Source organism: Agelaius tricolor, unplaced genomic scaffold (assembly GCF_023055355.1).
Source record: "Agelaius tricolor isolate 1412-34295 unplaced genomic scaffold, bAgeTri1.0.p SCAF_18, whole genome shotgun sequence".
NCBI classification, from domain to species: domain Eukaryota; kingdom Metazoa; phylum Chordata; class Aves; order Passeriformes; family Icteridae; genus Agelaius; species Agelaius tricolor.
In genome coordinates this window covers 18,568,308-18,579,912 of record NW_027269278.1, presented here as the reverse complement: position 1 = coordinate 18,579,912, position 11,605 = coordinate 18,568,308, and the positions used below count along the sequence as shown (strand labels likewise).

The following is an 11,605-nucleotide window of genomic DNA, read 5'->3' as shown; positions in this document are numbered from 1 at the left end:
TGACCCCACTGTGTTTCATCTCCAGTTTCCTTGTGCTTGGTGCTGCTTTGCAGCCTGTGCTGTGCTGGTGTGTGCTGGGCTGGTGGGGCTCACACTGGCAATGAGGGATGCTGCAAGCAGCTTCACCTCCTCTGCCAGTGGTTCAAAATGACTTAAACTTTACTGAAGACAAAGATGGTGAGGGTTGTTTTTCTTTTTCACGTACTCTTCCCTATTTGTGCTCCGTGATTAGCACTCAGTTTGTATTTTCATCTGATTAGATGAGAAAGGACACAGAACTGTGAATGGATCCAGTGGATCCCAAAGCAAAGCAGAGCAGCTTTGTCCTCATCATGCCCAGGAGCTCAGGGCACAGGGCTGGGGTTCAGTGGCCTCTGCAGCCCTGCAGCAGCCAGGGCTGTGTGTGCCTTGAGGGCCCAGCACGGCAGCACCTCCAGGGCGGATAAAAACCTCAGCCACTCTGCACCGTGCAAGTGGATGCCGCATGCCTCCTTCCCGGGGGAAGAGGGACCTTCAGGCTGTTTTTAGCTCCTGGAGGGCAGGGAGAGGGGGTGCCTCTTACAAGCTGCTACAGATTATAGATCTGAGCTGGCAGCTCACCCTCCCACCCACCCACAAGCACGGCGCCCAGCGCTGCTGCTGGCAGGGGAGACAGCAGGCCCTGCCTGTGTCTGCAGACCCCAGGGCCAGGCTGGCAGTGCCCTCCTGGCACGGGATGGCCGCTCCTGGGGGCAGTGCCCGCTGCCTGTGGGCTCTGAGCGCGCCGCGGTGCCCAGGCAGAGCCCTGCACTCTCAGTAAATAACTTGTGTTTGCCTCAAGACATAATTAGGCCAGCGTGACTCTGCAGGGATGTGCAGAGTGGGGGGACCTGCAGCCAGCAGAGAAAGAGCCTCTGAAATGTTCCACCTCTCAAACCAATGCCTGGTGTGGGAAGCAGCAGCAGCGGGCACCACTGCCCTGCTCCATGCCCACCCCACAGCCCCAGGGGCCCCACAGGGACAAACCCTGGGGCAGCTGCATGGCTCAGGCTTTCTTTTCCTTTTTTCCCCTTCACGAGGTACGTACACATCAGCCGGAGGGTGGAAGCCAAACACTGAGACCCCATCTACACTTCATAAAGAGGAGGGGTGAGGGGAGCTGTTTATTAAGCTCACAGAGGGCTGAATGCTGTGTTTTGCCATTACAGCCTTGTGCAGTCTGGCTGTTGGGCACTGTGCAGGCTTCAGCTGATTCTGAAGTAGCTGGAGCAGAGTGGTGCCTGCCCAGAAATAGAAAAGTATTTTTAAATTAAATTTATTCACTGATTTTCATGAAGACAGCTTGTTGTGTGTTTGTTGAAGTGTCATTAGGAGTAGTTGGCGGTGGAACCAGGCTGAGCAGCAGTGAGAGAGGATGGACATGTCCTTCCTGTGACTGGAGAGGTCACCCAGGCCACCTGCTTCTGCTCCTCCTCCTCTTCCTCCTCCTGCTGCCTGGTCCCTGCACCTGGCAGGAATGGAATGGGGGCGATTGAAGCTGTGAGCCCGTGGGGCAGACACAAACCAGCTCTGATACCTCTGAGCTGCACGGCCCAGGGCTGGAGCCTCCCCACACAGACAGGGGGGCAGTGGGCAGCCCCTCTGCTCTGCTGGGAGCTGGAGCTGCCTGTGAGCCCCTGGCCCTCAGCAGAGAGTGCCCAGCATCCCCCACCAGCTCTGGACTTCTGCTACACTGCTCCTTTTTCCCTGCAGTGCAGAGAGAACCACGGAACAGCATCCTGCTCCTCTGGGATCTGCCCATCAGTGCTGAACCTGCAGGGATGCAGTTTTAATCCTCCAAGACAAGATTTCAGGGTTTCCAAACAGTATGGACCTGGACACAGGCCCCCAGAAGCTGGTTTCCACATAGGTTTGACAGCAGAAAACAACAGGCTCCAGTTACCTAATTAAACCCATGGAAATGGCCCTGCTGCTTGCAAGGCCCCCAGGTGCTTCTGGCCACCAGTGAGTGCTGCAGGCAGGAGCAGGCTATAAATCCTGCTGCCCTGAGCCCCCAGCTCCAGGAGGGGATAGTGCAGAGCAGGAGGGGCAGCTTGGAGAGGTGAGCGCTGGCCAAAGCACTGCAGGTGTGCTGCTGCTGCTGCTTTACTGCTGGGGACAGACTGGGCCAGCTGCTGGCTCTGGGGGCTCCGTTTGAGTGGGCTTCTCCCAGAGCTCCTGCTTGCAGAGCAGAGCTGCCTGTGGGAGGAGGTCTGGGAGCAGCACCAGGCTGCTCCTGAGCCACTGCGAACGCACAGGGGGCTCAAGCCCTTGTGGTGGAGCGCCCCTGTGCTGGCAGAGCAGTGTCCTTCCATTCTGCAGGGCAGAGCAGTGCTCTGGGGGCTCGCTTCCATCACCAGCTGGCTTTATCCAGCGAGGGCCGTTTCCCTGCCCCTGTGCTCTGGGTGGGCAGTGCCCCTTGCCCTGGCCAGTGCCTGGGCTGCTCCTTGCCCGCTGCACACGTATTCTCTGGGCTTGGTCCCAGGCTGTGCTGCTGCTCCCAGGAGAAGCCCAGGCAGAGTTGTGTCTGTAGACAAAACTCAGCACCTGGGAATTTCCCTCTTTGAAGCTCTTTTTCCTGTTTTCTCCTTTGTTTCTTTGTGACTTGAGGATTTTTGTGCTTACTTAGGCAGGTGCAGCGTGAGCTGGCTGCCATCCCGGGCCTGCCGGCTCTCCCGGCGGTGCTGGGCGTCTCCGCTCCCGCTGACTCCAGCCCGCAGGAATGCGCAGCGGGCCGGCCCTGCCTTCTGCCGGCACGGGGAAACCTCCCGAGCTTCCCGGCTCCTGGAGCACGGAGTCCCGCGGGCTCACGGCAGGTGTGAAGGTGTGTGCGTGCAGCTCTGTGTGTGTGCACCCTCGTGACTTGTGAATCCAGCTCACCGGAGTGTTAAAGCATCCGGAATTTTAAATAACCCGTGACTTTGGCAGCTTGTGAAAACAGCAGGCTGAGCACAAAAGGAAGCCCTGTCAGCCCCTTCATGAGGCAGGTGATGCAGCATGACATCACTCCTTAGTTCAGCTCTAATTAGGCGCTCAGGACTCCCGAGGAGGGGTTGGATGTTTGCATCAGAGGTTCAGCCCTGAGCCCAGCCTGTCCCGGCCGTGCCTGATGTGTGCAGGGGCTGCTGCCCTCCACGGCACTGCTGCTCCATTCCCGCCGTGTCCCAGCCCCGATGGCAGGCTGAGGGTGCCGTGTTCAGCTCTCTTTGGAGCAAGGATTGGGGTACAGGAGGGATGTGTGGGAATGCCTGTGCTGACAGTGAGCAATCAGCTTCTGCTCGCCATTGATGGCTGCAGGGCTTCTGGGGGAGTGGGACACACCAAACCCCCCAGCCCAGAGATGCTGGGCTCTACCCACCCACCCTCTGCAGGAGCCAGGGCTGTGCTCTCACTGGGAGGGAAGAAAACTCCTGCTTCACTCCTTGGATTTTCACAGGATCTGTGCCTGCCCACAGCAGGAACCACCCACCTGGCCAGTACTTCAAGCACGTCTGTGTAAGTCCCTGGCAGAGGATGGTGGTGGCCAGGAATGCCAAAAATGCTCGGTGTGGGTCAGGTTGCTGGAGACAGACTGTAGTGCCTCCTGATCTGAACATCAGAGCTCACACCTGAGCCAATCCTGCAGTGTTTCCCTGACTTGGAAAGAGTGGTGTTAGGGCAGTGAGTGCCAGGGCTGCTTGTGCAGGTGCCACCCACTGCAGCTCCTGTGTGCTGCTCTTTTGTGCCTGTTTTCTGCTAATCCAAACAAATCCAGTGCATCGTGGTAGGAGCTGGAACACTGACCAGACTGACTGGGGGGGACTGCATTAGGTACCCCTGGGGATCCCAAACCAAACCCTGCACAGGGCACAGCCAGCCCTGAGCACTGTATGACCTGTCAGCTCTGGCTGGGGCAGATCCTATTTTAAAACTTCTACACCCTTTAAAAGTTGTTCATTTAAAAATGTGTTGTTTAATGTCAGATAAAAGATTACAGATGTTCTGAGCTGCTGGCAGATATCAATTGGAGACAGCTGGAAGCAGGCCTTTGCCTTGGCTCACGTGGACAGGTTTGTAAAACACAGTGCCAGCTGAGACTGTCTCAGTGCTGCTGAATGGGAAACTCCTGAGCAGGAGTTAGCAGAACACTTGTGTTTTTTGAGGTTCACTTCTAGCTGCAGATGCCAGTATCCCCTGGCACAAGGAATGATGAAATCCAGGTGCAGGCTGCCAGGCCAGAGGGAGTGGTGGCTGTGCAGGCTCTCTGTGAATGCCCTCCCATGCTCTTTGTGTCACATGGGCTGTTGGGACACGTCCCTGGTGTGCTGCACCTGGCTCCCAGGTGCTGTGAGCTCATGGTGATGTGAGCAGGGCTCTGCTGCAGTGAGAGCCTGGTGCTCATCCCCATCCTGCTCCCTGTGCAGGACAAGGCGGGCAGCATGGCTTGCTCTGAGGAAGCACAGCACAACAAAGCCTTTTCCAGCAAAGCTTGCAGGTGGAAACACGTCTTCAAAGCCCAGCTGCCTGTGGCTCCTCTTTGGGCCCAGCTTTGCTGCGGTGCTCCAGAGCAGCGCTGTGCTGCTCAGGCAGGGGCTGGCTCTGCTCTGCAGCCACAGCTGCCTGTGGCTCTCTTTGGGCCCAGCTTTGCTGCGGTGCTCCAGAGCAGTGCTGTGCTGCTCAGGCAGGGGCTGGCTCTGTGCTCTGCAGAGCCCCCGGCCGCCCCATCCTCCCCTGCTGCGGGGGGAGCACGGGCCCCACGCTCGGGAGACAGATGTCATTAAAATGCACTGGAACAGAGTCTGAAGTCAAATATAGTGCTGTGATCATCTAGGTCGTGCAGCTTAATGACTTCACTGTTGAATGCTAAATTATTTTTGTTGCATTTTTAGTAAGGCTCGTGCGGGCTGTGGGAAACAAACCCCCGCTGGCCCCGGGAGCTGCGGGGCTGTGCGGGCGGCGGGGGCTCCCGCATCCCGCACCCGCCCGTGTCGGGGCTCCCGCATCCCGCACCCGCCCGTGTCGGGGCTCCTCCATCCCGCAGCCGCCCCTGCCAGGCTCCTCCATCCCGTGCCGGGGCTCCCGCAGCCGCCCGTCCCGTGCCAGCCCCGCAGGCTGAGCGCCTGTCCCCGCACCCTGCGGGCTCCGGGGGTTGCGGGTGGCGCTGGGGGTGGCCTCCTCAAACAGCACCCGGCAAGTCCCCGTTTGGGTATTTAATGTGGGAGCACTGACTCGGGGTGTTCAGAACAGCTCAGAAATGCGGAATGGCCGTTTGGGGAGCTTCTCTTTGCAAGAATCACCAGCGCACGGACACAAAGGAGCGAGGGGTGACACGGCCAGCTGTGTCCCGGCCCGGGGGTGACACGGGCAGCAGGAGGCACGGGCCGGCCGTGCCCGGCTGAGTCCCGCCGAGCAGGGCTGTGCCAGCAGCACGGTCTGGATCCGAGCCGGGGCAGCACCTGTGGATAACTGTGCTGCCACCGTGGCTTTGCTCGGCTCGCAGCGGTGCTCCTGCTCTGTTCTCTCATTGCTGCTTTGAACTGCCTTTCCTGCCTGATTGTTCCCTCAATCAAAAGAAAACGAGCTCCAATTGAGGTACCTCACAGTGCGATTTGTGTCGGGTTGTGGCCGCTGGGGACCCTTTGAAGAGTAGCAATTCTGAGGCTGGATTCAGTGGGTTCGCAGGGGAAGGGGTGGATCCGCCTTCCCAAGGGAATCAGCAGGAGCCCGGTGCGGCTCATGCAAATCCGAGATTTCATACAGAGCGAGGTTGTGCCGAGTGGGGTGGGAAGGAGCCTGGCAGCAGCGCTGCAGCGGGGCTGAGGCCATGCAAATCCGAATTTTCATACAAAGCGAGGTCTGTCGTGTGGGGTGGGAAGGAGCCTGGCAGCAGCGCTGCAGCGGGGCTGAGCCGTGCCAAGGGCGGCTCCGGGGCCGGGAGCTCTCGCAGGCGTGCTCAGACCTGCTCTCTTGGGGCAGGAAACGTTTTCTACCGTCCTTGTGCTGAGGCTTCCTGCAGCCCAGGGGACCCTCCAGAGCGGGTCTGTAGTGACAGAAACTGCTCGTGGTGGCTGTTTGGTTGGTGGAAGGGCTGTGCAGATTCTAATGTGTCATCCTAGGATTTCATTAATAAACTTTTAAAAGATAATGAATTAACCTATTGAGAGCATTAAGCTTTAACAGTGCTGGATTTGAGCTGAAAGAAGTTAAATGAAGCCCTCTGCCTACATCCTGCCAAGGCGGAATCCCCCTGGATTGTAATGGTGGATATGTACTAAAATCTCGGAACTCAAAAAAAAACCCCAAAAAAGAGATTATAACTCCTGTTGGGGACCTACGTGGTTCAAGTAAGTGTTGGGAGATGTTTGAAGCCCAGACAGCAGTTACCTGGTAGATGTGTTTGTACCACATGTGCTCTTTATTTTACCCCTCGAAAGGTCAGAGGAGCTCGAGGTGCCCAGGCAGGGATGGGCACAGGAACCAAACCCTCAGTGACAGAGACCAGGCCAGTGAGGTCCCACTCTGGCCGACAGGGGCATCTCCGAGGATGGGCTGTCCTGGGATGTGTCTGGGTCCCAGGCTGCCTGGACTTGGAGGTTTGGCAGTGCTGGGGAAAGGAAGCTGGGGCTGCATGAGTGACTGTCTCCTAAAAATGAAAACCAAACCCAGAATGGTCCAAAAGGCCCTAAAAGGCATCAAGAATTACAAATAGGGATTGAGCACTAACGAGAGAATATCTCAATTAGATCTCTCAACCTGTAGAGGAATGCATTAGATTAAATGAAACTGAGCTTTGTTCTCTCAGGGTTTCAGTGTGAGAATGGGAGAGGAATTATTCATTTTAATTTGCAATTTGTGAGGCTGGATTGCTTTTTCTCTGAACTTGTCTTTTTAACTTTTTACCTTGTCAGAAAATTATGAAAAGCTACTGGGATGATGTATTTGGGGTAGTTCTTAGCACGTGGCAGAAGCATTTCCATGGTTTCAGAAACATGGCTAGAGTTTCCCATTTAATCCTCTCCTTCCAGGTTAACTCCTTTCTTGCTGTGGTGTCCAGCCTGGCCCCCACTCACCAACCTGCTTTTGACTTCACTACCAGTGATATTTTCTCTTTGTGAATTCCTATCAATATTTAATAGAGTGGAGTCAGTTTTGCTGTAAGATGAGAAGAACTACTAGAAACCTTGAATTATACATCATGCGTGGGGGGGAGGCTGGAAGTGTTTTCTGTTGGGCCCAGAGCTCCTGGGGCCGCTCTGCGGGAGCTGCAGCTGGGCCCGGGTGATGGAGGAGCAGCAGCAGCCGCAGCTCGAGGGGCGGCCCCGCAGGGTGAGGTTCAGGATCTCCTCGGCCTGCAGCGGCCGCGTGCTCAAGCAGGTCTACGAGGACGGCCAGGAGCTGGAGCCCCCGGCCAAGGAGCGCTCGCGGCGCTTCCTGCGCCACAGCTTCGAGCCCGGGGAGCCCCTGTGCGGGCCCGGGGAGCCACCGGGGAGCAGCGACAGCCTCTGCTGGCCCACGGCCCTGACCGCCCACAGGATCAGCGTGCTGCGGGAGGAGCAGCACCAGCGGCTGCTGGGCAGCGCGGGCCTGCTCCGTGACTGCCGCCCGGGGACAGGCCTGTGCGGGGTGAGTGCTGTGCCCTGACAGCCTGTGAGGGGAAATACTGCCCACCGTGTCCCTGCCAGCCTGTGCGGGGTGAGTGCTGTCCATGGCTGTGCACTGCCAGCCTGTGCGGGGTGAGTGCTGTGCCCTGACAGCCTGTGAGGGGAAATACTGCCCACCGTGTCCCCTGACAGCCTGTGCGGGGTGAGTGCTGTGCCCTGACAGCCTGTGAGGGGAAATACTGCCCACGGTGTCCCCTGCCAGCCTGTGCGGGGTGAGTGCTGTGCCCTGACAGCCTGTGAGGGGAAATACTGCCCACCGTGTCCCCTGCCAGCCTGTGCGGGGTGAGTGCTGTCCATGGCTGTGCCCTGCCAGCCTGTGCGGGGTGAGTGCTGTGCCCTGCCAGCCTGTGCGGGGTGAGTGCTGTGCCCTGACAGCCTGTGAGGGGTGAGTGCTGCCCTTGGCCATGGCTGTGCCCTGCCAGCCTGTGCGGGGTGAGTGCTGTGCCCTGACAGCCTGTGCGGGGTGAGTGCTGCCTTTGGGTGTCCCCTGCCAGCCCCTGCAGGGTAAATACTGCCCATGGCCATGGCTGTGCCACTGCCAGCCTGTGAGGGGTGAGTGCTGCCCTTGGGTGTGCCCTGCCACCCTGTGTGGGGAAATACTGCCCACCGTGTCCCCTGACAGCCTGTGCGGGGTAAGTGCTGCCCTTGGGTGTCCCCTGCCAGCCTGTGCAGGGCAAATACTGCCCACCGTGTCCCCTGCCAGCCCCTGCAGGGGAAATGCTGCCCATGGCCATGGCTGTCCCCTGCCAGCCCCTGCAGGGTAAGGGCTGCCCTTGCCTGTCCCCCTCTGGGCTCAGCTCCAGCCTAAATCCTGCTTGGGGGATCGTGCTGACAGGAGCCTCACACCTCAGCCTCATCCACATGAAACTCTTCTGTCAGGCCAGGACTTGAAAAGGGTGCTTGTGAATCTCCAGCCACTGTTCCAGGAATTCTGTGTGCTGAATGTGGCACATGTGGCAGGATCCTCAGGGTCTGCAGGAGGGAACAGCATCTGCCAGCTGTGCTCCAGCTTCTCCTGGTCTGGTCTGCATCTGTCCATTGGGTAGAGTAAAAGAGAAAATTTCCTTACCTATTGCTATCTGTACATGGGAATCCTACTGCATCTAGATCAGTCAAATATAAGGAGGATGTTAAGTAATGAGATAGATTTAAAATATTAAAGTTGTGTGACTTTGGCTGGCAGGAAGCCAGCGCTGCCATCGCTGTCTGCATCCCCTGGCAGCCAGAATTCCTCTTTGGCTACTTTGACAATCCCAGCTTAGTTTCACTGGCTATTTTCTTAACATGTTATTAATGCCACTGATAGAGAACTGCTTCTTTAGTCCTTATAAAGAGGCAGTACATGCACAATATGTGTAAATAATTTTTATGGCCTAGATTTGAACACAGTGAAAGTCTGTTAATTCCTGGTGCTCATCAAAGCTGTGTGTGGGAAACCCAGATGGCTGATACTTGACACACTGGACATGCAGTTTGCCTGCAAACATCAGACCACGATGCATCTCTCCTGCCCAAGGGCAGTGCCCTGCTGTGATCTTATCCAGCCCGTTTAATTTGTTTTGCATTCTTGGGTAATGCTCCTCTTCCTCCCCAGTGTCCCCAGCCACAGATACCTGCAGTGACCACACTGTCCAGTACCAGCTTGTGCTGCATCCACACGCACTGGGTGCTTGCAGAGCCGTGTCTGCTCCTCCCCACAGGGAGCAGGTGCCCACTGCCAGGAGAGCACCAGCCACCGCAGCAGCTGATGTGACTCAGGGCATTTGTAGGAGAACGTCTCCTTTTGCACGGCTTCCTGACACAGACACTTAGAATGCCTGTGAAATATGAAGAGTGTGTAAAACAATAGGCCCCAGTAACTCCATATGACTCCAGGGAGGAGGGACCAGGTCAGCAAAGTGCTGCTCTCAGGGAAATGTTGGACCAAGTTTAGCTTTAAAATGACTAGAAAAAAATACAAATTCACCCAGCTGGGCTGTACCTCCACCAGTTTGCTGGGTGTTCTGGGGGTGGTCAGGGGAGCTGGCCTGGGGCACGGGACACTCTTCTGGAAGGGACCACCAGTGTTTGCAGAGTGAATTTATCCTGGTGAGACACTGGCAACTTCCTTCTTCAGGCTTCCCCAGCTGTAGATTTTGGCAAGATCATCATCTACACCAATAACCTGAAAATCATCCGTGCCCCGATAGACCAGAAGGATCTCATGAGAAGAATCATCCAGACGGAGGGAATAAATGACTGGACATTCGTGTACCGGGAGAAGAAAGAGCGACTTAGTGGCGGGCATAAAAAAGATGTGGAGAATATGGTCACTTGCAGCCAGTATGTGCAGGTAAGAGAAAATGGAAAGTGCTTTTTCCCCACAAGCCTGGTCCAACCACCTGAGCCCCATCCCTCTCTGTATCTGGCTCCCAGCTAAGTTTGGATAAGAAGCAAATGTTTTCTGTTTCCCTCGGGAGATAACGACCAACACTGCTGAGATGCTGCTCTGGGGACAATGCTGGCTCCAGGTGCTCATGTCTCCCACTGATTTCTTCCCCTGGAGATGGCTGGCATTTACAGGGCTTGGCTGGGCTCCATCCCTGGTCACCCCTCCCAGTGGGATAAGAGCAGGCCAGAGTTTCTCCAGCCTGACAAGGCTAAACACAGCTGCTCTGTGGCTGAGACTGCTTCAGGCTAAAATTTTAGCATCAGTTGAAATAAGGTTGTGCCTTACATTTGCTTTCTCACGGGGGAGTCTTTGTTGGTCAGAATCCCAATTAGTCTGACCATGATTTGATCCCACAAAACCTAATGCTGTCATGTGGAGCTGATAGTTTCATGGAACTGAGCGTGGGTCACTGCGGTCCTTCTGCTCCCAGGAATTTCAAGGTGGGATTTGAAAGAGGCTGCCTGGCACAGTGGGAGAGAGGCAGGCACAAAGCACAGCTCAAAAGAAAGTGTGCATGCTGGTGATGAGGGATTTGGGCAGAGAGGGTGACGAGCAATCCCTGAAGAAATGAAGTGTGGCTCAAACCTGAGGCTACAGAGTGGAAATGGTGTGATAAGAAATGGCAGGAGGATGGGTGGAGCTGTGCAGAGGAGAAAGATGAGTTTGGAGTATTGTGTTATAAGCCCAGTCACACCAACTGCTCATTTTCTAGCAGCAGCCACAAATTGTCCCCAAGCATGTGGGAGCCTTTTTGTCCAAGTCCTTGCTGTGGAGAACTGATTGTCACGGGCAGAGTGGTGTGTCAGGAGCAACTGTGATGGAAAAGGCTGGGACAGAGAACTTCCCTCTCCCAGGAATGCTCCTGACTTTGGTATCCCCCACCCACTAACAAGTTTGTTTCTGTGTCTGCTGCAGGAGGGCGATGCTGGGCACAGCTGTTCCCAGTGCAAGGGCTCGGGCTGTGCTCCCTGCTCCCTGTGCCACGGGAGCAAGTTCTCGATGCTGGCCAACCGATTCCGGGAGTCCTACCGGGCGCTGCGGTGTCCGGCGTGCGACGAGAGCGGCCTGCAGCCGTGCCGGGTGTGCGCTGCCTGAGCCGGCCGGGCCCGGCCTGCCCGCGGCGGGGACGGGGTTAACACCGGGGAAACGCTCGGGACACGGGGAACACTGTCCGTGGGGGAAAGGAGCTCTGGACATGGGGAACACTCTGTATGTAGGGAAAGGCGCCCTGTCCATAGAGAACACGCTCTGTCCATGGGGAAAGGCGCTCGGGACACGGGGAAAGGCGCTCTGTCCATGGGGAACACTGTCCGTGGGGGAAAGGCGCTCTGTCCATGGGGAAAGGCGCTCTGTCCATGGGGAAAGGCGCTCGGGACACGGGGAAAGGCGCTCTGTCCATGGGGAACACTGTCCGTGGGGGAAAGGCACTCTGTCCATGGGGAAAGGTACTCTGTCCATAGGGAACACTGTCCATGGGGAAAGGTGCTCTGGACACAGGGAACACTCTGTATGTAGG

The 11,605-nt window shown here is 56.8% G+C and overlaps 1 protein-coding gene across 1 annotated transcript; it reads left to right on the top strand.

The window, feature by feature from the left end:
- Positions 1–7,278: 7,278 nt before the first annotated feature.
- GRXCR2 (glutaredoxin and cysteine rich domain containing 2) lies at positions 7,279–11,184 on the top strand. Its single transcript, XM_071443064.1, has 3 exons — positions 7,279–7,620; positions 9,775–9,990; positions 11,005–11,184. The coding sequence occupies exons 1-3, from the start codon at positions 7,279–7,281 to the stop codon at positions 11,182–11,184; spliced, it is 738 nt and encodes a 245-aa protein (XP_071299165.1).
- The last annotated feature ends 421 nt before the right edge of the window (positions 11,185–11,605 follow it).

Bases quoted from the DNA above. Each gene is read 5' to 3' on its own strand.
- GRXCR2 (XM_071443064.1), top strand. From the start codon at position 7,279: ATGGAGGAGCAGCAGCAGCCGCAGCTCGAGGGGCGGCCCCGCAGGGTG. The intron at 7,621-9,774 runs GTGAGTGCTGTG...TTCCTTCTTCAG, and splicing joins CGGGGACAGGCCTGTGCGGG to GCTTCCCCAGCTGTAGATTT. The intron at 9,991-11,004 runs GTAAGAGAAAAT...TGTCTGCTGCAG, and splicing joins CTTGCAGCCAGTATGTGCAG to GAGGGCGATGCTGGGCACAG.